This window comes from Galeopterus variegatus, unplaced genomic scaffold (genome assembly GCF_000696425.1).
Source record: "Galeopterus variegatus unplaced genomic scaffold, G_variegatus-3.0.2 Scaffold253, whole genome shotgun sequence".
Taxonomy (NCBI): Eukaryota; Metazoa; Chordata; class Mammalia; order Dermoptera; family Cynocephalidae; genus Galeopterus; species Galeopterus variegatus.
The window spans coordinates 519,998-546,845 of NW_007726364.1; the positions used below are offsets into that span (position 1 = coordinate 519,998).

The window sequence follows — 26,848 nt, forward strand, 5'->3', positions numbered from 1 at the left end:
TCCTTGGTGGTAACTGCTCCTCTCTTGGTCTGACTTCTCCCACCTCCTGTGTCCTATTCTCCTTTCCTCCTGTCCTGGCCCTTCATCAGGGCTGGCAGCCTCTCCTGGGCTAGAACCAACTGGACTTTGTGTTTCTCTGGTCTCTGCTCACTGTTCTCAGGGCTTTATGCACAGTCTATTCTCAAAACCAGGTGACCGACCTGGGGGGTGGGGGTGAGGGGTGGGCAAGGCCTCAAAGGAGGGATAGAAGAGGCTCAGTGCAGGGAGTCGGGTGGAAGGGGTGCTGGGTGCCAACTCACCATTCCGGTGCTTCTGTTTTCTCTACTTTTGAGATTTCTCCCTCTCCTCCCTTGTGTGGTTGACTGAGCAGAACTGGGACTCACAACTGCGCCACCTCAGGCAGGACACCTTACTTCTCTGGGCCTCGGTTTCCTCCTCTATATATATGGGATGCGTTGGCTCCTGCAGCTCTGACACTGGGTCTGGGGCCTTTTCTCCCTGGGCCAACAACCCTCCTGCTCCAGGATGGACGGCCAGTGGGAAGAACAGAGGAGCTCAGGCAGAGTCTGGCACTCATATTTATTATAGGGTAGCAAGAGTGAGGTTCTGGAGGCAGCATCACTCCTCATCGTGCATTTTTTGCTGAAAAAGGAATAAGAGGTGTGAGGGGTAGCTGACGGGATGGAGGAAGGGTGTGGGGAGGAATCCCTAGGGCTTTCAGAGGCCTAAGGGAGACACCCTTAGAAGGAGAGTGTAGGGGGCCGGCCCCATGGTGCACTCAGGAGAGTGCGGTGCTGGGAGCGCAGCCACGCTCCCGCCACGGGTTCGGATCATATATAGGAATGGCCGGTGCGCTCACTGGCTGAGCGCGGTGCGGGCGACACCACGCCAAGGGTTGCGATCCCCTTACCGGTCACGAAAAAGACAAAAAAAAAAAAAAAAAGGAGAGTGTAGGGCCTCAGGGATCTTGGGGTCCCACGTTAGGAGTGCTTGTGGCTTAGGGGGTGTGACTGGGCTTTCTGCAGAGGTTCCAGTCTATGGGGGCTACTCTGAGCAGGAGGATGGATTCTCAGGAATTCTCAGGGGTGCTGTGTGACCCTCAAGGCTGCCCAAACTTAGGGTAAGGAGTGCCCACTCTGAGGGGCACCTATGTCAGGGGACATGCTGATGTGGGGGTGACCAGGGAAGCCCAGGGAGGAAACTACCTTGGTGCCGATGTCGCGGCTCTTGGCCCGCAGCTTGTTGACCTGGGACTCGGCGATGTCCGCCCGCTCCTCCGCCTCATCCAGTTCGTGCTGCACCTTGCGGAACTTGGACAGGTTGGTGTTGGCCTGCTCCTCCTGCAGGGGGATAAGGCAGATGGGAGGATTGGGCTTCTGGTACATGGATTATTAGCAGCTCATGGGCAGGTGCTGGGGTTGGGGACTCCCAGCCTCAGTCTAGGGACCAGCTCTCTGTCCCTGAGCAACTCAACCCTCACTTGTGTTCCTGCAACAGCCTTCCCAAGGGTATCCTGCACCTGGCTTGGCACTCAAACTTGCCTAGCACTCAGAATCCTTCATGGCCACTCACTGCCCCAGATGAATTCATGCTTCCTAGTCTGGCCCTCTCAGAATCCAGTTTCATTATGCACCTGTCCAACCACAACTCAGAAAGATGATCCCCGAGCCCGGGATTTCCTGCACAGGCATGCTCATCAACACCTCACATCCACACTTTTCTACCCACCCAGGTGTCTTCCTCATGGCCACATGACTAGCCAGGTCCCCTTCCAGGACAATTACACTGCCACCTTCCTGCCTTCAGTGCTGTCTCCCCCTGTGTCCTGTACTAGCATCTATATTGCCTTCTTCCGGGCTTCTGGTATATGGATTATAAACAGCTTGTGGGCAGGTGCTGGGTCAAATACAGCATTGCTTTTGTTAACTGAGAGTGCCTGACACAGATTTGTGCACTGGGCATGTTAATAAGAGTTTGAGAGTTAAAGTGTCAGGCCCTGCTGAGGTGGACGTTCATTGGTTCTCACACACAGAGGATGTGTTGATGAAAGAGAGAAAACCATGAACTCACTGCTTCCTCAGCCTGGCGCTTGTAAGCCTTGACCTTCAGCTGCAGCTTGTCCACCAGGTCCTGCAGCCGCAGCAGGTTCTTCTTGTCCTCCTCCGTCTGGGGATGGTGGGTGGAAGAAGCCAGTTTTGGGGGAGGAGCAAGTGTAATCACCTTTCCCTCCCCCATCATTCCACTCTTCTCTCCATGCCTGAGCTGCCCCTCCCTCCAATGGCCCAGGTCAAAGAGGTGGTGGGGAATATCCCATCTCTGACTCTACTTGCAGGTCAAAGGGGAATGGCAAGGTTCTCAGTCAGCAAAGCAATGAGGGCTGGTCCTGAAGCTGGAAGTGAGGGGAAGGGCTCAGAACCAAGTGGAATTCCCTAATGTGATAATGTGGGGGCACCAGGCTTCTTCTAGCTCCAATTTGGTGGATAAAGCTCCAATCTGGAGCAGAGTAGGTGCCCTTGGCCAGTGGTTCTGGAGTGACTAGAGGCGGAATAATGAGGAATGCAGAAGGAAGGGGGTACTATCGTAGTCCAGAATATTCTAATCTATTAGGGGCCAATATTCTATATTTTATTAGGCCAGAATTTGGGCACCAGGACCACTGGCTCCCATGTCACTTGACTGTTCCTATCTCCATATCATTGTACGTGTCTGGATGCCATCTCCAGTTTGTCCATAATAAATCAGTGGTTCTACATCTGTAATCTCTTTCCTTTGCCTCTGGTATCTGTCAGATGGACTAACACCCTCATCTCCTTAGTCTTTACTTCCTAGGCATACTGTGAAAATAACAGGCCAAGGGTAAAGGCTCTGAGCTATTCAGATGGAGATCTTAGAACATTCTGGAATCTTCTTTCTCTAAGGCCTTCTCTTTGCTGTCCCAGAAGTTCCACAGAAGATATCCCAGTCTTTTCCAATTACCCGACTCTTATCTCTAAAGTGCCATACAGTGTCCCTCCCTGTCAGGCCCGTAGAAGGTAGAAAGATTCTTTGGACTGTTCTGAAGCCTTCACTTGGAGTTATTAAAAAACCTGGGGAAATGCAGGTCAAAAGAGCTTGTAGGAAGTAGAAATAGATTCTCCTTTTGCTAGAAAAATCCATGACTCAAGCCAAACTGACTCCAGAGAATGTGATAGAAAATTAACCTACAGATAGCATCTCCAGAAGCAGGTGGCAGGAGGGCTGGGTGGCATTCATGGAAGGTGGCTCAGCAGGGCCCCGTGTGGGCCAGGAGGTGGAGCCAGTGGCGCCGCCTGTGAACCTGGTACCGCACCTGGTAGGTGAGCTCCTTGATGCGCCGCTCGCTCTTCCGCATGCCCTTGACCGACTCCGCGTTGCGCTTCTGCTCCGCCTCCAGCTCGTTCTCCAGCTCCCGCACCCGGGCCTCCAGCTTCTGCAGCTGCTTCTTGCCGCCCTTGAGGGCGATCTGCTCGGCCTCGTCCAGCCGGTGCTGCAGGTCCTTAATGGTCTGCTCCATGTTCTTCTTCATGCGCTCCAGGTGGGCGCTGGTGTCCTGCTCCTTCTTCAGCTCCTCTGCCATCATGGCGGCCTGTGCGTGGGAGAAGGGCCCCGGGTCGGCTCAAGGCCTCCACGCTGCCGCCCAGCCCGGGCGGGGGGACGAGGCCTGAAGGGGCGGGCGGGGTGGGAGACTCACGTCCGTGATGGCCTTCTTGGCCTTCTCCTCGGCGTTCCTGCACTCCTGTACCGCCTCCTCCACTTCAGTCTGGAGCTGGGACAGGTCTGACTCCATCTTCTTCTTCTGGTTGATGAGGCTGGTGTTCTGGACATGGGTAGAGAAAACGATCAAAAATGTATGTTGTTACCTGATTCTACACCTTTATCACTTAGAATTCTCCTAAAATTCTATACATAGTGAGATGTCTTTTAAACATGACTAGAGATTCTTAAGTCATACAAAAGCTAAAGAAAATTTATTACTGTAGACCCTAATGACAAGAAGCACTAAATTTTTTTTTATCTTTTTTTTGTCTTTTTCCGTGTCCGGCAACGGATCGCAACCCTCAGTGTCGCCCCCGTTACTGGACCGGGACCAGCAACGGGATCGCAACCCTCGGTGTTGCCCCCGCGCCTTGCTCAGCCAGTGAGCGGGAACCGGTCTGTATGTGGGATCCGAACCCTCGGCGGGAGCGCCACCACGCTTCCCAAGCGGCGCACTATCCAGTGCGCCACCGGGCCGGCCCCCTCTATCTTTCTATTTTAAAACAAGAAGCCCTGCTTTTAGGATGGTCCTTGTTTTCCACCTGCCTTCCCTCTTCCTGTGAAAAAGGATATATTCTGGACATTATATCTAAAATTACTCAGCTTTGAAGAAAGACTTTAAACAGCAAAAGGTCTGCAGTTCTACTTCTGAGCTGTCTAGTGAAATGTTTATGTAGGAGCATGAAAATATTCCAGAAAAATGGAAACAACTTTCTACCAAGACAATATTCTGGAAATGATTCTAGTACAGAAAGAATGTGGTGGGGTAAGGAAGAGGGACCGAGGTCAGTGGATGACGTCATTCCCACGCATAGTAGATTATGGAACAAAACTTCAAAGGGCACTTCAATAGATGGGCACAAAAGCTCACTGCAGAGTATAACTAAAAACAGTGTGGGTGGGATTGGAGAAAAATGGTGTTCCATCCAGAGTTCTGCACGTAGATGCAGTAATGCTTCTTTAAACTCCCAAACTCCCATCTGGAGGCTGTCTTCTAGATCAAGGATATCAAACGACAGCATACATTTCACTGCTCCTAGGTTTGTGACTTGGCAGGTATCACCAATCAATTATAACACTCAGCTTTTAAGTCTAGAACCCCTTCTCAAGATAGTGGTTCACTGGCAGCCAGTACTAACAGATGAGAGTTGGCCCACGAAGAAATAATTTCTGATCCTGGTTGGACATGCTCACTGAGAGCATCTGGTTGCTGTAGATGTCCTGGACTCTGACACTCAGCAGGTTTCCACATGGCGGCCCTAACCCCCTCACCTGGGAGTGCAGCAGCTGCACCCGCTCGCTGGTCTCGATCAGCTCCTGCTCGGCCAGCTTCCGAGACCGCTCCGTCTGCTCCACCACGGCACGCAGCTCCTCCAGCTCAGCCTGCAGCAGGTTGTTGCGCCGCTCCACGATGGCGATGTTCTCCTTCAGGTCATCATTGGCACGGACCGCGTCATCCAGCTGGATCTGGGTGTCCTGAGGATCAGGAGAATGGGCATGAGAGAGGGAGCTGGCCTCGGTGCCCTTCACAGGGCTGTTACATGGCACTGGGTTTGGGTGGAGAGCCCATTGTGGTGGCTGAGGAGGGGACTGTTGGAGGTCTCTGCAGTGACCCTGGGGCAGGAGGATCTGGTGCCTGCAACGGGACACCAGCACTTAACTAGGCCACGTGGAGCCCCGTCCCCTTTCTGGGTGAAGGACCTCCTGCTTCCGAGAGCCTCCGTTACCTTCAGCAAGCTCTGGAGGCTCTTGATTTGCTTCTGGGCCTCAGCAGCCACGCGGTTGGCATGGCTGAGCTGGATCTCCATCTCGTTGAGGTCACCCTCCATCTTCTTCTTCACCCTCAGAGCCTCATTGCGGCTGCGCGTCTCTGCGTCCAGGGAGGTCTGCAGTGAGTCCACCACCCGCAGGTGGTTGCGCTTGGCCTGCTCCATCTCTTCGTCCTTCTCTGCCAGCTTCCGCTCGATCTCTGCCTTGATCTGGTTGAACTCCAGCTGCGATAACTTCGTATAATGTATGCTATACGAAGTTATTACGGAGTGCAGCAGCTGCACCCGCTCGCTGGTCTCGATCAGCTCCTGCTCGGCCAGCTTCCGAGACCGCTCCGTCTGCTCCACCACGGCACGCAGCTCCTCCAGCTCAGCCTGCAGCAGGTTGTTGCGCCGCTCCACGATGGCGATGTTCTCCTTCAGGTCATCATTGGCACGGACCGCGTCATCCAGCTGGATCTGGGTGTCCTGAGGATCAGGAGAATGGGCATGAGAGAGGGAGCTGGCCTCGGTGCCCTTCACAGGGCTGTTACATGGCACTGGGTTTGGGTGGAGAGCCCATTGTGGTGGCTGAGGAGGGGACTGTTGGAGGTCTCTGCAGTGACCCCGGGGCAGGAGGATCTGGTGCCTGCAACGGGACACCAGCACTTAACTAGGCCACGTGGAGCCCCGTCCCCTTTCTGGGTGAAGGACCTCCTGCTTCCGAGAGCCTCCGTTACCTTCAGCAAGCTCTGGAGGCTCTTGATTTGCTTCTGGGCCTCAGCAGCCACGCGGTTGGCATGGCTGAGCTGGATCTCCATCTCGTTGAGGTCACCCTCCATCTTCTTCTTCACCCTCAGAGCCTCGTTGCGGCTGCGCGTCTCTGCGTCCAGGGAGGTCTGCAGTGAGTCCACCACCCGCAGGTGGTTGCGCTTGGCCTGCTCCATCTCTTCGTCCTTCTCTGCCAGCTTCCGCTCGATCTCTGCCTTGATCTGGTTGAACTCCAGCTGGGCCCGCAGGATTTTGCCTTCCTCGTGCTCCAGGGAGGCCTGGGAGGGGTAGGAGAGGGTGGGAGGCAGACCGTCAGGGTACAGGGCAGGGTGTCAGCCAGGACCATGACCTGGAGAAGAGCTGGGAAGGGATGGGGAGGTGGGACCAGCACCCTAGGCCCACCAGGGTGCCATTGTGGAGGAAGTGCTGGGCTCCCTGGGTTTCCTCTGTCACAGAGAGTGTTTGGACCTCACAATAATAGCCAGACCCTGCAGCACTAACATTGCATGAATTCCTGACATCCAAAATAACATGGAAAAATGGGCTGTCTGGTCAGCTCACTTGGTTAGAGTGCAGTGCTGTACTTCTAAGGGTCAGAGTTTGGATCCCTGTACCAGCCAGCCGCCAAAAATAAAAGCCAAAGACACCTTCTCATAATAAAGCTCTAACCGCAGAAGGAAAAAAAATTGATAAATAGGATTACATCAAAATTAAGAACTTCCAATTATCAAAAAAGACACAAGGAGTAAAGAGGTAAACACAAAGTAGAAGATACTTTCTATTTATCTATATCCAACAAAAGACTCTTACCGAGAAAATATAAGGAACTTATGTAAATAAATAAAATAACATAGAAAAGAGATTGATTTTTATAACCACAAATTCAAAACTTCAATTTTGTTTCCCAGGTCCTTCATCCTACAGTGAGAAAAGTTAGAAGTCCAGAAATTCACGGCTATTCCCAGTTTCTTAAAATGAACAGTAACAATAGCTAACATATATTAAGTGCTTGTGTTACCTTGTTTAATCTTTATAATAATAATGCATAAAATCTTATGAGGTATGTACAATTAATTCCACTTTACAGATGAGAAAACTGAGGACCTTGCACAATGACACAGTGGAGGTCCTCAAGCCGAGTTTCACACTCAGGCCTGTTTGACTCTGGAGTCCATGCTCCCACCTTCTGAGTGGTGATTATAATGGCCAGATTCCAACTTGTAAAAACCTGGTGGAAAACAAAACCTCCTGGCCTATAACCAGACTAACATTTTCCTTTGTGCAGACCTTGTCTTTGGAGGTAGTCATGGGTAGTGAGTGAGCAGCAGATAGATGACCTTGGACTAAGAGTAAAGAGCTAATAGATTTTGTCTTGCAGTCAGGGTCACTTCCAGGCAAGGGAGAGATGGGAGATAGTGGGGCAGATGGGGAGGGGTGCAGAGAGAGCCAGGCCCTCACCTCGGCCTCCTCCAGGGCTGACTGTAACTCCAGCTTCTCCGCCTCCAGCTGTTTGCGGACCTTCTCCAGCTCATGCACGTGCTTTCCACTTTCTCCCAGCTGTTCAGTCAGGTCGGAGATTTCCTCTGGGGGTCAGAGGGCCAGAAAGCTCAAAGCTTGTGTTCCCCTGACTCGACATGGCCCTCCCTGCCACCAGCCCCTCCCCACCTCCTGGCCCCCAGCATACCCTGAAGGTTCTTGTTCTCCCGCTTGAAGGTCTCCAGGTGCTCCAGGGACTCCTCGTAGGCGTTCTTGAGCTTGAAGAGCTCGGTGCTGAGGGAGCGCGCCTCCTTCTGCGAGGACTCCAGCTCCGACTGCGACTCCTCGTACTTCTGCTTCCACTCGGCCAGGATCTACCCGGGCACATGTGGGTAGATCTTGCCTGGGCTCAGCCCTCCTCCCCCACCCCCAGGGAGGCACCTTGTACTGACGCCATCCGTCCCCAGCCTGCATGCTGGCCGCAGCCCCACCCATAGGCCCACCTTGTCAAAGTTCCTCTGCTTCTTGTCCAGGGCGGCGGCAGCGGCGTTGGAACGCTCCACGTCCACCATCAGGTCCTCGATTTCGTTCTGCAGCCGGTGCTTGGTCTTCTCCAGTGATGAGCACTTGGCGTTGACAGCCTCCACGGCCTCCTCGGCATCCTGCAGCCGCTGGGCCAGCTTCTTCCTGCCCGGGAGAGGGTGGGGGTTGTGTGTATACTTGGCAACAGTGGAGGCTTGGGCCTACTTCCTCCCGAGGACTGCTGACAAGGAGGACCCACTCTCTCCCCATAGCTCCTTGGGGCACTGGAACCCTAGCCTGCAGGGAGCCAAGCCTATGGGTGCCTAGAACAGAGCCCACCAGCACAGACTGTCCAGGCATCCTTCCTACATGCAGTGGCATCTTGGTGGCAGCACCCCCACCCCTCCACTCCAGGCTGATCGATGGTGGTTCCTCTGACCAACAAGCTTTTTGCTCGTCTTATACGTGAGCATCAGGTATAACCCGGGCCAAAAGCTCGCCCGTCACAGGAAGTGGGTTGGGGCCATCCAGGGTGTGCAGAGCGCTGGATCCAGGCTTTCTTGCAAGCATCTCTATTGCCTGCTAGGTTTCTCCCACCCTCCTGTTTCTCCCACCTCAACCCTCCTTCCCACAACAACCCTGCCTGTCCCCACCCCAGGCCTCTTGCTCCTTCCTTCCTGAAAATCAGGGTGAGGGACCATCTGGAGCTCACTTGGCCTCCTCCAGCTCTTCTGTCCGCTGGATGGCATCCGTCTCATACTTGGTCCTCCACTGGGCCACCTCTGAGTTGGCCTTGGACAGCACACGCTGCAGCTCAGCCTTGGCTTCCATCTCCTCCTCGTATTGCTCCCGCAGCAGGTCACAGTCATGCCGGGCTGACTGCAGTGCATGGGCCAGGGCGTTCTTCGCCTGGAGAGAGGCGAGCACAAGAAGGTGGGAGGCAATCCCTGCCCCCCATTCTCTAGATTCTTCTCATATCTATTTACGTGCTTCAACCAAGCCCCAGCCTCATTCAGCATGAGGGCTGATGTGGACTCTCAATGTCTTTGAGTAGCTTCCCAGTTTGCCCACCCCACCCCCTTACAATAGGAAAGAGACATTAAATGACTCTCAGGTGCCGCTTAGCTGAAGGGTAGAATAACATAGATGGAGGTTCTTTCCACTCCAGAGGCCTCTTTCCAGCCTCCAGGTTCCATGTCTGGGTTGAGGTTCATTGCCCCAGGGTTACCATTGAGCCCGTCCCTTTGTCCCCTGCTGGGCCTCACCTTGCCCTCCTCTTCCAGCTGTCTTTTGAGATCCTCCATTTGCTGGGTATAGGAGAGCTTCCCTCGAGTCAGCTGGGAGATCAGAGCCTCCTTTTCCTCCAGTTGCCGGGCCAGCTCTCCTGGAGGCAGAATCAGGGGTTTGTGGGCCAGGAAAGGGGAAACCAATGCCCTACTCTGGGCAGGCACAGGGCTGGTTAAGGGCACACACCATTCTCGGTCTGCAGCTTGGCTTGTTGGGTGGTGAAGTCATTGAGGGAGCGTTGGGCCTCTTCCAGCTTCACACGGTACTCATTGGCCTGGTCCTCCAGTGTCCGAGACAGTTTCTCCAAGTTTGCCTTCAGGCAGTAAGGGACACAGGAAGGGTGAGTGTGGGAGGGGCTGGATTGACCAGAGGAAGGAAAGGAGGGCAAAGGAGGGCAGGATTGTGGCATGGGCAGTATGGGAGGGGCGCAGTCTGAAGAGGGGACATAGTTAAAGAAGGGAGGAAGGTTAGGAGACAGAAATGTGGGTGGAGGCCAGAGAGGGGGCAGGGTGACAGCAAGAGAGCAAAGGTGGTAAAGGGAGTGAGGACAACAACAGAGATGGTGGGTAGAGAAGGTGGAGGGATGGGCAAGTGTGAGAGAGAAGAGGTGAGGAGAGGCTGAGCAGGCCCACCTTGGCCTTGATGATCTGCTCCATGTTGGAGGTGACATCATCCAGCTCCAGCTTGAACTCGCTCTTCTCCTTCTCCAGCTTCTGCTTCACCCGCTGCAGGTTGTCAATCTGCTCGCCCAGCTCGGCCACGCTGTCGGCGTGCTTCTTGCGCAGGGCTGCGGCCGTGGCCTCGTGCTGCAGCGTGGCCTCCTCCAGGTCCCGCCGCATCTTCTGGAACTCGGCCTCGCGCTTCTTGTTCATCTCGATCTGCACGGACGTGGCCCCACCAGCCTCCTCCAGCCGCTCACTGATCTCCTCCAGCTCCCGGGACAGGTCTGAGCGCAGCTTCTCCACCTTGGCCCTGGCGGTCCGCTCGGCCTCCAGCTCCTCCTCCAGCTCCTCGATGCGTGCCTGGGCCAGTGCACAGAGGGCTCAGACCCACTGCCTGGACCCCTCCATCAAAGCCTGCCCCAGGGCCCGAAAAGACTCCCAAGCAGTCAGGTCCCCATCGGGCAGTGGCTCTCAACTAGGAGCAATTTTGTGCCCCAGGGGACAGTTGGCAATGTCTAGAGACATTTTTGGTCATCATGACTTGGTGGAGGGTTGTTACTGGCATCTATCTAGTGGGTAGAGGCCTGGAATGCTGCTAAACATCCTATAATTAATTGATGCATAGGCCATCAATAGGAATTTGGTTGAAGCCAGACCATCAAGGCATGGACTGAGGGCATATCAGATACAGTCTAAGTATCTGTAGCCCTGAATCCTGAGAATCTGTGTTCAGAGGAAGATCCAGAGAGATCATGAATCTCAAAGAATCTATAGATTCACTAGACTCTGCTCTACTAACCATAAGACAGGAAAGTGAGTGCTTGTATTTTACAAATATTTGCAACAACGTGCCTTGAAAAAAATCAAATATTTGTGATTTTCCAAGTTAATGATAAAGTTCAATCAACCACATTTCTCACTCTCCAGGGCTTGCTTTATTCATGCCCTGGTCCGGGGTCCAGCTTGATTGCTCCCTTCCAGGCCAGGTGAGTGCTAGCGGAGTGCCCTCCTGGTCATCTTGCCCCTACCTCATTTTTCTGGGCTTAGGCTTGCTCTTGACTAGACTGGGAGAATTTTCCATCTACCATTTTGATCTGTTGTCTGGCTAGCCAGGAGCAAAGGGGAGAATCAGCAGGATTCCCTTCTTATGGGGTTCTAGATAGCTTTAGTGGACTGTGCATTGTGTGGGTCCCGGGAGCGGGAGAGAGAGGTATGGATGCTCCCAGGATGGAGAAGGTATGACTTGTGTGAAAGAGCTCGGGCAGGATGAAGGAGGAGCCACAGCCCTTTGCCAAGACCTGTTGAGGATTGTAGCACTATTGTTCTGGGTCCAAGAGGCCAAAGAAGTTGCCCAGATCCAGGATAGAACCTGGGGTTGGCCCAGTATTCTGGCTAAAACCAAGAAGGGGCACACAGGAAGACGGGAGGGCAAATTATCACTGAAGGCAGGCCAGCCCCTGAGCAGTCCCAGAAGAGTAAAATTGTGTTCATACGTTACTTGCAGCCTGGACCTTGGTCCCCAAGTGCTGAGGGGAGACTAGCTCTCTCTACTAACCATTGTCTGCCCAGAGAATGAGAGGACAAGTCCTGCCCCTGGTAGCTGAGTGCCTGTTGCCCTTGGGGTGACCATGTCCTTGTAGTTTCTGCGGCTATAAAATGGGGATGACAGCACCTGCTTTATGGGCTTTTGGGGCTCTTCTGACAAACGAGACTAAAAGTACATTGAAGTTTGAGGTACGTTAAAGGTAAGGGAGACTATGGCTGTCCATTCAATCTCCTCCTGCAGAGGGATGAGAAGGCCATGGGAAGACAAAAGAATACCTTCTTGCTAGTGGCTGGCTGACTTCTCCAACCTGGGTTTTATTAAAATGACATTTATGTAAAGTTTCCTAGTTGACCAAGTGGTTTCATATACATTATCTCCTCTGGTCCTCTAAGGCAGGTATTACCAGTCTCATCTTACAGGTGAGAAGAGAATCGGAGAATCAGAAAGGGTAAGTGACTTTCTCAAGGTTGGAGTAGTTGACTGCATATCTTGGATGCCCTATGGGGACTCAGCTGGGTTAGTTCTGGGAAGAGTATGAACAGGGCAGCACGTAGGAAGGTGCTCCAGGAAGGTTCTTCTCACCCCCTATGCAGAGGGCAGAAATTCCAAAGGAAGGGTAAGAGGACAATCGAGCTCATCATTTGTCCCAGAGCAGAAAGTCCATGAGGCAGAGCATATCTCAGAAAGAGAAGCCCTTTTAGTAAGCATGATTTCCTCCCCAAAATAGTTTTGCTGAAATAATACATTTTTGCTTTACTGGGGGAAGGCTGGTGTTCCTGAGTGCCTGTAAGTCAGGGTTGGTTAGGTCTCTGTGGCTGTTTCAAGTTCCAGATATTGTTTGGAACCCTAAGCAACTTCCATCTCAGCCTCAGCCACCTCAGGGCCCTTGGGCTTCCCCTTGGCCATGCTGGGAAGAATGTCACCTGGTTTTCCTTCAGTTTCTTCTGCAGCTGAAGGGCCAGCGCCTGTTCATCCTCAATCCTACTGTTCTGCTGATTAATGTCAAACTCCTTCCTGGAGGACAAGGGGGGATGACAGGTGGTCCTCCTTCCTCTGGGCCCATTCTCTTCTCCTGTCTCAGCATGACAGAGCCAGCTCCCTCCCTCCTGGCCCAGAGAGTGAAGGGAAGGGTTGTGATTGCCCCACTCCCAGTGTGCCCAGGGCAACCCCAGCCAGTGGAGATACAGCACCGTCTTCTAAATACCAGACCAGACACCTCCATGAGCCCCTCCTGGCCACCACAGGCTCCTACTTCTTGAGCTTTTCTTCCAGCTGCAGCTTGTCATTCTCCAGGTCCATGATGCTCTCCTGGGCCAGCTTCAGGTCGCCCTCCAGCTTCCGCTTTGCTCGCTCCAGGTCCATGCGCACCTTCTTTTCCTGCTCCAGGGATCCCTCCAGCTGATGGGGAGGAAAAAAAAAGGAACAGTGTGGAATACCTGAGATTCACAGTGCTTCTGCTACTCCCTGCCTTTTAAAATTTTTTTGGTGGCTGGCTGGTACAGGGATCCGAACCCTTAACCATTTTTAGGCTGTGCTCTAACCAACTGAGCAAATCAGCCAGCCCTCTTCTGCTCTCTTCTAAACTTGAAGTCCAGTGGGATTGGAAGTCAAACCAGCAGAGAATTCCTGCAAGCACAAAGTATTCAAAGACACAGCCTAGTGAGGAACCAGAGAGCAAAAAAGGTCCAGGAGCCATAAAAGTTAGTTCAAGAGATTAGGAATGCCTAGGCCATTGGTGTTGCCTGCAAAATCCTGACCTGACAGGAGCATGGTTCTTACTACTCACATCATCCACCTGCTGCTCCAGCTTGACTTTAGACTTGGTCAGAGTGTTGACCTTGTCCTCCTCAGCCTGAAGGTCATCCAGGGCCTGCTGGTGGGCCTCTTGCAGAGCTTTCTTCTCTTTGGTCAGCTTGGCAATGATCTCATCCAGTCCAGCCATCTCCTCTGTCAGGTTCTTTACCTGCCAGCCAAAAACCCCACTCCCTTTAGGATCAAAGGTCACCAGCCTGGAGACATCTATAGGGACCTGATGTCAAGGACCAGGACCACGTTGGTCTGAGGATCCCGAGGAGTCTTGGGCTGGAGCCAGAGCGAGCTGCCCTCACCTTGTTCTCTGTTGCATGCTTTTCCTTCTCCACTTTGGCCAGTGTCAGCTCCAGGTCGTCAATGTCCTTCTTGAGCTCAGAGCATTCGTCTTCCAGCTTGCGCTTCTTGGCGGTGAGCTCAGCATTCATCTCCTCCTCATCCTCCAGCCTCTCGTTCATCTCCTTCACCTTGGCCTCCAGCTGGATCTTGTTCTTGATCAACTGGTCACAGCGCTCCTCTGCATCATTGAGGTTGTCTTGTTCCTGGGAGAAAAGGACAGGGAGGAAGCTGGTGATTAAAGAGAGGAGAGATCCAGAGTCTTAAAGAGAGCCAGACTCCCATCTCTGGTGATGAGATGGGCTATAATCTAGGGGAGGGGAAGGGACAGCTGAAGAGATAATCACGTGACCTCACCGCCTGCACTTGGAGCTGCAAGTCGTTCTTCTCCTGCAGCAGGGACACCATCTTCTCCTCCAGCTCCTTGCGGCGAGCCTCAGACTTCTCCAGCGCTTCTTTGATGCGCCCGAACTCCTCCTTCATGTTGGCCATCTCCTTCTCGGTCTCTGCACTCTTCAGCAGCGGCTTGATCTTGAAGTAGAGCTTCATCCAAGGCCAATTCTTGACCCCCATGAAGGCACGAATGTTCCACTGGATTACCAGCAAGGCATCCCTGACAAGGAAACATGAAGGCAGGGAGGGGCACTATGAAAGAGCACTTCCCATTCACGGGCCCAGCTGCTCTTGGCTTCCCCCCATCTAAGCACGTTTGTAGGCACCCGAGGGCAGGAGCCCTCTCTCGTAGCCTCATCCCTTGTATGCACTCCCACCCCCGACATTGCTACACTGAACATGGAGTTGCTACGTAAATATTTATCAATTAACCAATTGGACAAAAGTGCAGTTTATATTTTCTAAGTGGTGTTAGTAGTAATGGAAGCTACCACTTTAGGGTGTCTACTACATTCAGTATTTGTATTCTCATAATAACCCCAAATATATTAAAGTTATGTAGTTTTTTAAGATATAAAAATATCTATAATATATACATAAGTTATGAAGCATTAAAACAAAATGACTGTCCATGAATCTACCACTCAAACAAGAGCTCGAGCATTGTCAGCCATAGGATATACCTTTGTGCTTCCCTGGTCCCCCTGCCAGAAGCAGCCACTACTATGAATCTTGTTTTTCATTTTCTTACTTTTTCAGAAAAATACTTTAATCTTATATGTATTATCTTTAAACAACATCTTGCCGGTTTTTATTATTTGGGGGCTTTATAAAAATTGCATCATACTGTATGTAACCTTCTGTCACTTGAATCAGGGTCTGCCTCCTTCACCGAACAATTCGTTTTTAAGGTTCAAACATATTGTATAATGTAGTTGTAATTCACTCCTTTTCATTCTTTATAATATTCCACTGAATGACTATAATAACATTTATCCATTCCGCTGTGGATGGAAATCCAGATTGTTTCCAGATCTTTTTTTTTTTTTTTTTTCCTTTTTTTTTGTCTTTTTTCGTGACCGGCAACGGATCACAACCCTCAGTGTCGCACCCGTACCGGACCGGGACCGGCAACAGGATCGCAACCCTCGGTGTTGCTCCCACGCCTCGCTCAGCCAGTGAGCGGGAACTGGTCTGTATGTGGGATCTGAACCCTCGGCGGGAGCGCCACCACACTTCCAAGCAGTGCACTATAGCAGTGCGCCACCGGGCCAGCCTGTTTCCAGATCTTTGCTGGTATGACCAACACTGCCATGAAGATTCTTTTTCATCTCATGGTGTATGTGCGTAGGAGTTTCTCTGTGGGAATGTACTTGGGAGTGGTATTGAAAAGTATGCAATTGTTCAACTTTAAGAATAATGATAAATTGTTTTCCAAAGAGGCTGCACTAATTTAAACACCTGTAAGCAGTGGGTCAGACTTCTTAATTTTTGTCAACCTAGTGTTTTAAAATAGCATCTCATTGGAGTCTTAATTTGCATTCCTTTATGGGGAATTTTCTCTTTTTAAGAATTCCAGATGAGACCCAGAGTGGTAAAGTAGCTTGCTCAGGCCAGCTAGTAAGTGGTACAGCTCGGATCTGAACCCAGGTCTTCTAATCCAACACTAGTTGGCTCTGTCTGTCTCTTACATCTCTGGGAGCCTCTCCCTTCCCCTCCTGCCTCACCTGCGTTCCACCATCTTCTTGAACTCAATGCGCATTAGCTGGCCCCGGGATTGGGCCTGGATGCGTGTGATGATGTGGCTTAGCCTCTCATCCCTCATCTCCTCCAGCAGCCCCAGTAGCCCTGCCTTGAAGAACACCTGCAAGCAAGGGGTAGAGCCAAGGGGACCGCAGCCTCAGAGAGGGGTCTCCAGGTGGAAGAAGAGGGTTAGAGACACTGGATGAGCTCCCAGAGGACCCATCACCCATGAATCCTAGACCTGAGAGCGAAAAGGTAAGAAACAAGACAGGAAATGAGACCTGGGTTCCAGCTTTCGGGTTGGTAAGGAAGCCAAGATCAGGGTCTGCCTCCTGAACTCCCAGCTGCTCCACTCAGCATGGCCACCTGCCCTGCAACTACCCAATAGGGCTCTAGACTCACTTTGGTGTGGCCGAACTTGTACTGGTTGTGGTCAATGTCCAGGGAGCTCAGCAGCTTCTCTGACCCCTTCCTGCTGTCAATAAATTGCCCCTCAGGGATGGCTGCTGGATTCAGGATGCGATACCTGGGGAGGGATGTGCCAGAGTCACCTGCATTCTGCACTGATCTGCTCTGCCCATAGAATCCCAGGGCCACCTGCAGAATCCCGTCCCTACCAAGGCAGCCCAGGCTCCCCCTGTTCCCTGAGCTTGGGGGTGCCCCGTACCCACCTCTGCCGGAAGTCCCCGTAGAGGATGCGATTGGGGAAGCCCTTCCTGCAGATGCGGATGCCCTCCAGCACGCCGTTGCAGCGCAGCTGGTGCATGACCAGGGGGTTGTCCATCACCCCTGCAGCAGGAGGGGAGGGGAAGGGGTCAGTCTCAGGTTAAGTGGATGCCAAGTGTCCTTCCCAGACTAAAGCCTTCCCCATGGCTCACCTGGAGCCTTCCTCTCGTTGGGGATGATGCAGCGTACAAAGTGAGGATGGGTGGTCCTCAGGTTGGTCATTAGCTTGTTCAAATTCTCCTGGGGGTAGATGAAGGTAGGAGTTAGGAGCCACAAGGATCATCCCTGAGTTCTGAGCCCAGACACCCTGTCACCAGAACCATCATAGGGACAGGGGGTAACACATAATTTATGATGTGAGTTCAGGCTTGTGTGGAATTTACATACCAAAACCAACCAGGTTTCTCTAGCTTCTTTCCTCCCTAAACTCGGAGCATCAGGATAGGGTGGTGCAGCCAAAAGGCTCTGGGCTGGGCCTACCCACCACAGGTCTTCTGGCATCTCTATGCCCTTCTTACCCGATGCAGGGCTGACACCGTCTGGAAGGATGAGCCTTTCTTCTTGCCGCCTTTGCTTTTACCACTATCTGGTAATAACAAGAGAAGGAATGATGAGCAAGAACTTGAAATCAGAGAAGCCCTCAGACTGGGGCAGGGCTGTGCTGCTTAGTGGCCCTGTGACTCTGGGCAAGTTAATCTGCAAGTCTCCATTTTCCATGAGGACGAGGGTAACTACTTCTAAAAGTTGTAAAGAGGATTAGATAGGATCAGGCCACACAGCAGGCAGTGAAACGATATCAATGCCCTTATCCCTGCCTCTTATAACCAAACCCTCATTCTTATGTCTTCCACTTTCTACTTTTCTTCTTGTACTCCATCCTCTTCATTCCTGTACACACCCTTTCTCTTCCTTCTCTGAACTGGAGGCTACCATTTGTTCAGTTTTTTGAGAACTCCTGCATGCTCGGCTCTGTGCTGGGCACAGTGGTGATGCACACTCTGCCCTTGCTGACCTCCAGTTGCTCACAGTCTTGAGAAAACACAAGACGTGCCCACCAATATCCATGACCCAGAGTGGAAAGTGGCAGGGACTACAGAAGAAGTACAGATGGACTGCTGTGGGATGTCCTGACTCACACCACACTGTGACCCATGGGATCCCCCTGTGCTGCTGGAGTCTTATGTTTTTTTGTTTTCTTTTTTAAAAAAGATGACCGGTAAGGGGATTTCAACCCTTGGCTTGGTGTTGTCAGCACCACGCTCAGCCAGTGAGCAAACCGGCCATCCCTATATAGGATCCGAACCCACGGTCTTGGTGTTATCAGCAACGCACTCTACCGAGTGAGCCACGGGCCGGCCCAAGTCTTATGTTTTGAAGCAGCAGGACCTTGACCCTTGCACCTCCAGAAGCCCCCTGGCCCAGTGCAGGGCTGTCCCCTTACCAGAATCAGCAGAAGTATAGGAGGAGAAGAGTGTGGCCAGGAGCTTGAGGGAGGACTTCTGGTATAAGCCCACCACTGTCTCGTTGAGTGGGTCTTTGTTCTTTTCCAGCCAGCCCAGGATGTTGTAGTCCACGGTGCCGGCATAGTGGATCAGGGAGAAGTGGGCTTCTGGCTTCCCCTTGACATTGCGCGGCTTCTGGAAGTTGCTGGACTTGCCCAGGTGGTTGTCATACAGCTTGGCCTTGAAGGTCATGTCGGTGGCCTTGGGGAACATGCACTCCTCCTCCAGGATGGACATGATGCCCATGGGCTGAGGGTGGTGGGGAGGCAGAGAGAGCATCACTGAGCACATTCCAGGCTTCCAGAGTCCCACACTTGACAAAGAAAAAACTTCACAGCCATGGTACCACTGTTGGGCCAAAGGGAGCCTGTGCTGGTATCTCTTGCTCCAAGATGGGAAGCCAATATTCCTGGAATTAGCCTGAACCCAATTACATTCAGGTCTGGCCTATACAACCTATTTCTACCTCAGTGGACCCAGCAAAGAGCTATGGACTCCTAGTCACCCCACAGGCCAGCAATGCCTCGTAACACAGCCCCTTCTTCCTGATGGCTCACTGTCCTGGGGGCACCAGGGCAGGGACCCAGCAGACCCCTGTCTACATGACGCTGGTAGCAATTCTTCAAGGGATGGTTAGAGGGATCCAGGTTCTGCACGGCACTCTGTACTTCTCAAGATGTGGTGGTTCTTGACATTTTCTGGGGCAGGAATCCTTTTGAGAATTTGATGAAGGCAAAGACTGTCTCTCCAGAAAAGTGCATGTACACACATACACACACACACACAGACACGCATGCACATGTATGTACACGTGCTTTCTTCTATACAGTTTTAGGGGATTCTGAAGATGAGAACTGGACAGATGAGAACTTTGGACAAGAATCTCTGGATATGACAGTCATAACTTGAAGGGTAAAAAATAATAATAATAATAAATAAATCTCTGGATAATGACCCAAAGATTGTGGGGAAGCTCCCATTTTCTGAAGGCAGTGGCTGGGCTGAGTGAGGGTCAGATACTCAGGGCTCTGGCCTGTGTTGGCAAAGAGCAAAGGCACACTGAGGGCAAGTCGGCACTGGCACAAGGGAGCCTCTCCCCAGCTCCCTGTCTCTTCTAAGGGACGCCTGTAGATAAGAAGGGCTGGGGATGGACTTATTGCTCAGAGAGCAGGAAGGGAATGGGAAGCCAAACATCTTTAGTTTCGGCCTTGGATCTTTCCACAAACGATGTTTCTCATGGGATGTCAGTGGGATCAGGAGTCCTCTCCTTCACTATATCTCACTGTTAAGACCCTGGGAGGTAACCACCATACAGGGGGACAAGGTACAAGGTCCTGGGGAAAAGAGGAAAGGGCTTGTGCTGTGTGTGCCCATGACTTAACAGTGGGTAGAAGCCGGGACTGGAGACATGCTTGGGATTCTGGGGACTCTAGTTTCTTGGGTGTAGAGGGATGGGGCTGCTGCTTTGTCTGGGACAGCAGAGGAGTGGGACATGGGTGGTGGGGCTGAGGCCGCACCTTCTCGATGAGGTCGATGCAGGCCTGCAGGTCCATGCCGAAGTCGATGAACTCCCACTCGATGCCCTCCTTCTTGTACTCCTCCTGCTCCAGCACGAACATGTGGTGGTTGAAGAACTGCTGCAGCTTCTCATTGGTGAAATTGATGCAGAGCTGCTCAAAGCTGTTGAACTGCAGGGGGAGGCACAGGTGGGAGCAGGTCAGGCAGGCAGGCGGGTGTCTCAATGGCCCTTGGGGTCAGCCCAGGGCTGTGTCCGTGCACTGAGCCCGAGCCCAGCAGGGGTGTAGCTGTTTTGCCGCCATGTCAGGCAGTGGAGGAGAGCTTCCCCTGAGGACAGGGATGATCGCCTCTGTCACCACACAGTCCCTGCCGCCTTCCTGTGCCTGTCCCACAGCTGGCACGTGGCAAATGACTGTTGAATGTGTGGACGTGTGAGTGATCGTTCTCCCCACTCCCGGGCTCCCCAGACTCACATCGAAGATCTCAAAGCCAGCGATGTCGAGGACTCCTATGAAGTACTGGCGCGGCTGCTTCGTCTCCAGGGTGCTGTTGATGCGCGCCACCATCCAGTTGAACATCTTCTCATACACTGCCTTGGCCAGTGCCCCAATTGAGTAGTACACCTGCTGGACATTCTGTCCCTTGGTGACGTACTCGTTGCCCACCTTCACCCGAGGGTGGCACAGCCCCTTGAGCAGGTCAGCTGAGTTCAGCCCCATGAGGTAGGCAGACTTGTCGGCATCTGGTTGAAAAGGGAAGGAGTGAGTGGGCACTTTCAATAACACTCCTTCTCTGCCCCAGGGCCAGAGCCTTTAGGAAGCATCAGGTCCAACCTCCTCTCATTAAAAAGGAGGAAGTTGAGGCCTGGAAGGGCACAAATCTTGCCCACGGTCACACAGCCAGTGTGTGCCCAAGTCAGGCTGGAGCCCAGGCCCCTTCACCCAGCCCACAGCCTTCCCCCACACAGCATCTGCTCTCAGCTCTGTCTCTAGGTCTGCTAGGTGTCTCCGGGCCAGGCCTTCACCAGCACTGCTGTGAGCATGTGTCCCCACCCTCTCCAGGGCAGGGATGTGGCTCTGGTGTCCTCTGCTCTCTGTCTTCTTTGTTCCCTATCCCAGTGTCTAGGTCAGGACTGGGCACGCTCTACTCTCAACCCACATGTTGACCAATTTGACTGCCTGGGAATCAAGGCTCCCAAAAGCGTGTTGGACAGCACCTCACCCCTACCTTCAGCCACCCAAATATGCTACCCAACATGTGGATTTCTCTATCTAGAGGGGATTTATTTGGTGTAATTTCAAGAATTTTGTGATAACTGTTGACATGCCTCATGAAACCCAGGCTTGGCATTTTGATCTAGGTAGACTTGGAGAAGGGTTCCTTGGACATGGGCTAAGAGGAATGTTCTAGGCATCTGTCTAGCACTGTTCACATTCCACATCTCCTTCTCAAAGGATCCTTGCAGCAGCCCTGGGAAGAGCTGGGAAGGACGTCACTCCATTTCACTGAGGAGAAAACTGAGGCCCAGCAAGGGGGAGACACACCAATGTCCTGGGTTGTGTCCTGACCCCTGGCTTGCTGCCTCCCAAACAGAACATGGCCTGATCCCGTGAGGGACTCCCCCAGGGCTGGGCAGGCAAAACCCCTGCATTAATGATGGTGCTGTGCAGAGCCCAAGGCCATGCTTCCTGGGTTTTGGGGAGTCTTAGGCATAGGAGGAAAAATCCCAAACTCACTTCTGGTTACTGCAGCTGAGGTTGAGAAGTTGGTAGGGTTGTGGGAGGACTCCCTGTCTGCCCACCTCTCCCATATCTCTTTCCCTCCCAATGTCTCAACCCACCCCTCTACACCACAAGCGTCAGGTCTTATCTGGTGACCATGGGTGGCCAGAGGCCTGGCTGGGTTCTATTCTAAGGGAAAGCCTGGAGGCAGAGCAGGATGGGTATGGGGGTGCCCCTGGAACAAGGTGCCACCCTCTGATCCTCATATTTCTCCTGGTTTCCTTCCACTTTTCTCTACTGTGGTCCAAACAGTAATTCCTTAAGAATTACCGAAAGGCACCAGTTTTGGCCGTAGCATGGGAGTCCCAGCTCCCAGTGGCTGTCTCTGGCCTAGCCAGCACCTTGGGCCTCCTGATTGGCCTCTCCCTCTCCCACAGGCTGCCTGCCTGCTCATTGCACCTTCGGTGCCATCAGGCTCTGCCTGCTCCTCCCGCTGCTTCTGCTTGAACTTCATGTTTCCATAGTGCATGATGGCACCCGTCAGCTTGTAGATGCTGGCTTTCTCCTCCTGAACGAAGCCCAGCACGTCAAAGGCATTCTGGAACACAGCAAGAGGTAGAGAGGGTGGCTGGAGCTGCGGCCCCAGGGTCCCGGGAGCCCTCGCACTGCCGCACCACCTCATCACTCACGTCGGTGGCCATGAGCTCCTCGGAGTCGTCGATGGATGCCACGGACACCTCTCCCTGAGACACGAAGGCGTAGTCGTAGGGGTTGTTGGTGACCAGCAGCATGTCTGCACCAGGCAAGGACCAGGGCAGGGGCAGGGGGACAGGAGAGGGGCAGAGAGAGTTGGGAGGGGATGGGAATGGGAGGGAGCCAGGAGAATGGAGGAGGGGAGGGCAGGGAGCAGGTGGAGAAGAGGAGAGTCAGAAAGGATCAGGGAGAACCCAAAGGAAATGAAAAAGCAGAAGGGGGGACCGGGGAGGGAAGCTCCAAGGACCCCGATGTAAAGGAAAGGGGAGGACAGTGGGGGAATGACACGTGGAGAAGGGAAGGCCAATAAGGAGGTGAAGAAGCATGTCAAAGGAAGAGGGGAGAGAAGGGAACCAGGATCAGGTGAGTGACAGACATGGGGAGGTGCAGGCTGGTCCCAGGCGGGGGAGGTGAGTGATGAGGTGGGGCTGAGTGGGGAGAGGGAGAGCCCTGCCTACACAGGGGTGGGCTTTGGGGAGGGCACTGGGCGCTGTTGGGGGCAGGCCAGGCTCACCCAGCAGCTCCGGCTTCTTGTTGGACAGGATCTGGTAGAAGATGTGGTAGTTCCTCTCAGCCTTCAGCTGGAAAATCACCCGGGACTTCTCCAGCAGATCTGCATTGGTGAGAGGGGAGGAGGGCAGGTGAAGAAGGAAAGAGAGTAGAGCTGGCAAAAGGGTGGAGGCCAATGCTAAAAGGCTCCCACGGCATGGCACGGAGGAGAGAGCCAGAGGAGAAGGCGTGATGGAAAGAAAAAGGATAGTGAAGCCAAGAGGCAAAGGCAGACAAAGACAGAAGATGGAGAGAATGAGGAGACAGGGCCCAGAGGGCGGGCGGGCTCCCTGCTGGTACTCACAGGTCTCTATGTCTGCAGAAGCCAACTTTCCAGTGGCTCCAAAGTGGATCCTGATGAATTTCCCCTGGGGGCGGATGGGACAGAGTGAGGGAACTGGCCAGGAGGGACAGAATGAAATCTTGGACCTCAACTCCACCCAGAATGCCCTGGATGGTTCTGGAAATGTAAATGACCTATTTGATGTCTCAGTTAGTATCAGTAAAATGGAAAAGGATGCCCATCCCCACATACCACCCGGGTATCTCAGTGGAAACAGCGGCCCAGGGATTAACATGCAGAATGCCTCCTATTTGTACCTCTCGTATCATCTGGTGCAATGCTCCCAACCACCTGCGAGGTAGTTACCACCACCCTTGTTTCACAGATAAAGGAACTAGGGCTCAGAGAAGTGTGGGGACTTTCTGAGCAAGTGGAAGTTGGGCCTTTGGCTCCAAAGCCTGTGCTCTTCCCATTCCCAACATGGAGGAGCTTTGGATGTACTCATAAGAAAAATCTAAAATATGACCAAAACTGGCCCTGTTACTTGGCTATGAAATGGCTGAGATGACAATGGATCTCTTTCTTGGGGTACCCGGGACTCAGGGAGCCAGGCTGAGTTGGGAGGGTTTGGAGTGTGTGTGTTTGTGCTTGTTGATATCCCAAAGCCAGATACAGTACAATCAACTGAGTGTGGTGGCTGTTGTCAAAACGGCACCCCCTTGTCTTGTCAAGGCTGGATGAGGACAGCTGGCAGTGGTCAAAGGCACTCACAAAGCGGGAGGAGTTGTCGTTCCGGACGGTCTTGGCATTGCCAAAGGCCTCCAGCGCGGGGTTGGCCTGGATGATCTGGTCCTCCAGGGTGCCCTGCAAAGGGAGTGGAATGTGGGGGGCTCATCCTCTGTCTACCTCCAGGCAGAGGTGGGAGGCCAGGGAGGCTGCTATGGCCCTGGGGAACGGGGGTGGGCCTGGATGAAGTGCTGGTGGGTCTGCAGCTCCAAAGGGCCATACTCAGACTTCAGATTGTGTGTCCCCTGCCAGGAAGGTCTTGCACACTGGCTGACCCTCAAGATCCCTGCTCAGTGGGGCTGTCCCCACCTCTCCCCCTGTAGTGTAGGGGTAAGCTGGGTCAGCCTGCCACCCAGGCCCCCTCCCTGCTGAGCACCTTGTTCGCACTGGCATTGTCCTTCTTGCCACGGTCACCTATGGCTGCGATGCTGGCAAAGTACTGGATGACACGCTTGGTGTTCACAGTCTTCCCTGCCCCGGATTCTCCGCTGGGGGCATCGGGAACCAATCAGAATTCAGGATTCCTGCTGGTCCCCACATAGAGCCCAGCACTCCATACTCCTCCCTCCCAGTCTTAGCCCTCAGAACCCAGCACCCTACAGGACCTGCCCATCTTCATTCATCACTCTGACACCCCTCTGATGTGATCCCAGCACCCTACATTCCCTGCAATCAAAGCCTTAAGCCTCCCCTCCCACCTGTGCCCAGGAACCAGCCTGGTCCCCCCACCCCAAGGCTCTGCGTGGGTGCACAGCACTTGCTCACGTGATGAGGATGGACTGATTCTCCCGATCTGGAAAAGAAAAAAGGAGAGGCAATCGGGTCAGGGCTGAGGGTCTGGATAGGTGCTGGGGTTGAGGGGTGCAGGTCAGGGGCTGCCAGACTCACCTGTCAGCATGTACTGATAGGCGTTGTCGGAGATGGAGAAGATGTGGGGCGGTGCCTCGCTCCTCTTTTTGCCCCGGTAGGCGGCCACCACCTCGGCGTTGTATACCGGCAGCCACTTGTAGGGGTTGACGGTGACGCAGAAGAGGCCTGAGTAGGTCTGGAACAGGAGACAGGGCCAAGCATGAGGTTGGTGGGGAGAACCCGGGACGAGCAGTGGTGGCAAGTAGGGGTGTCCCTGGTCACCCAGCTGGCTCTTCTCTTCCTGCAGCTGACCCAGGTGGGGGCAGGGGAGAGGGAATCTGTGTCCCTTGGGAGAGTCTCCAGCCCCTCTCCCAGTCTGCTTTGGCCTCTGTCCAGGATGGGGAGTTGCTGTGGGGTACAGGAGCCACTCACATAGATCATCCAGGCCGCATAGCGCTCCTTGAGGTTGTACAGCACCGCGGGCTCATGCAGGAAGGTCAGCATAGCCATGTCCTCGATCTTGTCGAACTTGGGCGGGTTCTGCTGCAACACCTGGTCCTCCTTCACGGTCACAGTCTGGAGAAGGAGCATGAGCAGTAGGAGAGGATGACCACACCTACCTGTGCTGGCCATCCTTGCCCACTTACCTCTTCCCAGGACACAGGGCCTGGCTCCCCCAGCTCTCCTCTGACCCATCCCCTGCCCCTACCCGTAGCTCCCCCAGGATACCTTCCCCAGATAATTTACTTACCCACTGTCTCTTTGATCCCAGAGACAGTCCCAGGGTCCCTTTCTCTTGCCAGGTCCCTGACCCTGTGCCCACGATCCTCACCTTTCAGTCCCTGTGTTTCAAGTGTCTAGGGGCAAACCTGGGGACTAGCCGCTCTCTGATCTGTGCATACACACCTTGGGGGCAGTACTCAGGGTTGTCAATTGCTCAGGGCAAACCTTTACCCCTACTGGAAAAGCAGCTCACCAGTCTTCCATACACCCCCCATCGGTCACTGTAAGTGTGGTTCAATTGGCATCTGTCAGTTTGCCATGCTCTGATGTCAGTTAATCCTGCTGGTAGGCATTCCAGTATTTTTTATAGCAGAGCAAACTGTGGCTCTAAATGATGAAATGATTTGCCTGCACAGTGCCTAGCTACTGGCAGAGCTGGGATCAGGGTCAAAGCCTCCAGTGAGTTGTAGCGAGTATTTCACACCTCCAAGGATGCAACATTCGGTCAGTGAGTCTGAGGCACACAGCTGTGAGCTGCTGCTGGAGACCAGTGGCGATTCTCATGGTTTTCATGGCTGGCATGAGCGACTCAGGGACCAGAGGCTTCTGTGTGCCAGTCATCAGCCCCAGCATTGAGGGTTAGGGTTGGGTCACACAAAGTTCATCTGGATCTAAGAGTTTGCTTTTGGTTTGGGTGAAGGGAACTTGTTTTTGTTTTTGGTGTTTTTTTTCAGTGGCTGGCTGGTAAGGGGATCTGAACCCTTGACTTTGGTATTTTAATACTGTGCTCTAGCCAACTGAGCTAACTGGCCAGCCCCTGGTGAAGGGAATTTGAAAAGTGCACCCATGGAGGAAACAGGCACAGAGAGGAAGGATTCAAGTGCAAGAAGGGGGGCTTCGTTTAATGCTGTCTGCGCAGGCTTTATCTATAAGACCCCTCTGGGGAGGGGAACAGCTGAGGGCATGCATCCCGGGGTGGCACCCTGTTGCACCTGCTCAAGTCCATCTGAGAAGCAGCAGATCCTGGGTCCCAGAGGGAGCACATCCTGGCAGCCATGCCAGACCTGGATCTTCTCCAGGCCCCTCAGCTCCCACTGCAAGTGGCTCCACCCTGCCCCTGCCCCTCGGGCCTTCCTCCCCCTGCCCTGGCGCTGTGCCCCACACACCTTGCCATTCTCGGTCTCAGCAGTGACCTTGCCCCCCTCCCGGGACACGATCTTGGCCCTGACAAACTCTTCCTTGTCGTCGGGCACGAAGCACTCAGTGCGGAGGTCGAACGGCCGGGTCTGAGCCTCCAGACGCTCCTTCTCTGACTTACGGAGGTACGGGGCCGCCGCCCCGAAGTCGGCCATCTGGGAGTCAGTCATCTTG

At 53.4% G+C, this 26,848-nt stretch overlaps 1 protein-coding gene across 1 annotated transcript; it reads right to left on the reverse strand.

Moving 5' to 3' along the window:
* Positions 1–565: 565 nt before the first annotated feature.
* Positions 566–26,848, reverse strand: MYH6 (myosin, heavy chain 6, cardiac muscle, alpha). The gene is made up of 37 exons (XM_008566587.1): positions 26,644–26,848; positions 25,187–25,330; positions 24,794–24,950; positions 24,671–24,698; positions 24,282–24,393; positions 23,891–23,983; positions 23,141–23,204; positions 22,802–22,900; positions 22,224–22,327; positions 21,994–22,132; positions 20,287–20,555; positions 19,813–19,983; positions 18,235–18,544; positions 17,312–17,379; positions 16,946–17,033; positions 16,739–16,856; positions 16,470–16,593; positions 16,052–16,188; positions 14,289–14,544; positions 13,895–14,137; positions 13,573–13,749; positions 13,039–13,184; positions 12,710–12,800; positions 10,211–10,600; positions 9,765–9,891; positions 9,557–9,675; positions 9,004–9,200; positions 8,273–8,456; positions 7,978–8,143; positions 7,752–7,876; positions 6,263–6,571; positions 5,047–5,250; positions 3,710–3,835; positions 3,329–3,604; positions 2,071–2,166; positions 1,206–1,340; positions 566–642 (listed from the first exon to the last, which is right to left on the reverse strand). Exons 1-37 carry the CDS (start codon positions 26,842–26,844, stop codon positions 619–621), a joined length of 5,817 nt encoding a protein of 1,938 aa, XP_008564809.1. The 5' UTR covers positions 26,845–26,848; the 3' UTR covers positions 566–618.

Excerpts from the sequence above, each read along its gene's own strand:
- MYH6 (XM_008566587.1), bottom strand. The coding sequence starts at position 26,844 with ATGACTGACTCCCAGATGGCCGACTTCGGGGCGGCGGCCCCGTACCTC. Across the intron at positions 19,984-20,286 it reads CTGGCTTTGAGATCTTCGAT|TTCAACAGCTTTGAGCAGCT; the intron begins GTGAGTCTGGGG and ends CTCCCCCTGCAG. Across the intron at positions 14,545-16,051 it reads AAGAAGATGGTGGAACGCAG|GGATGCCTTGCTGGTAATCC; the intron begins GTGAGGCAGGAG and ends TTTCCTTGTCAG.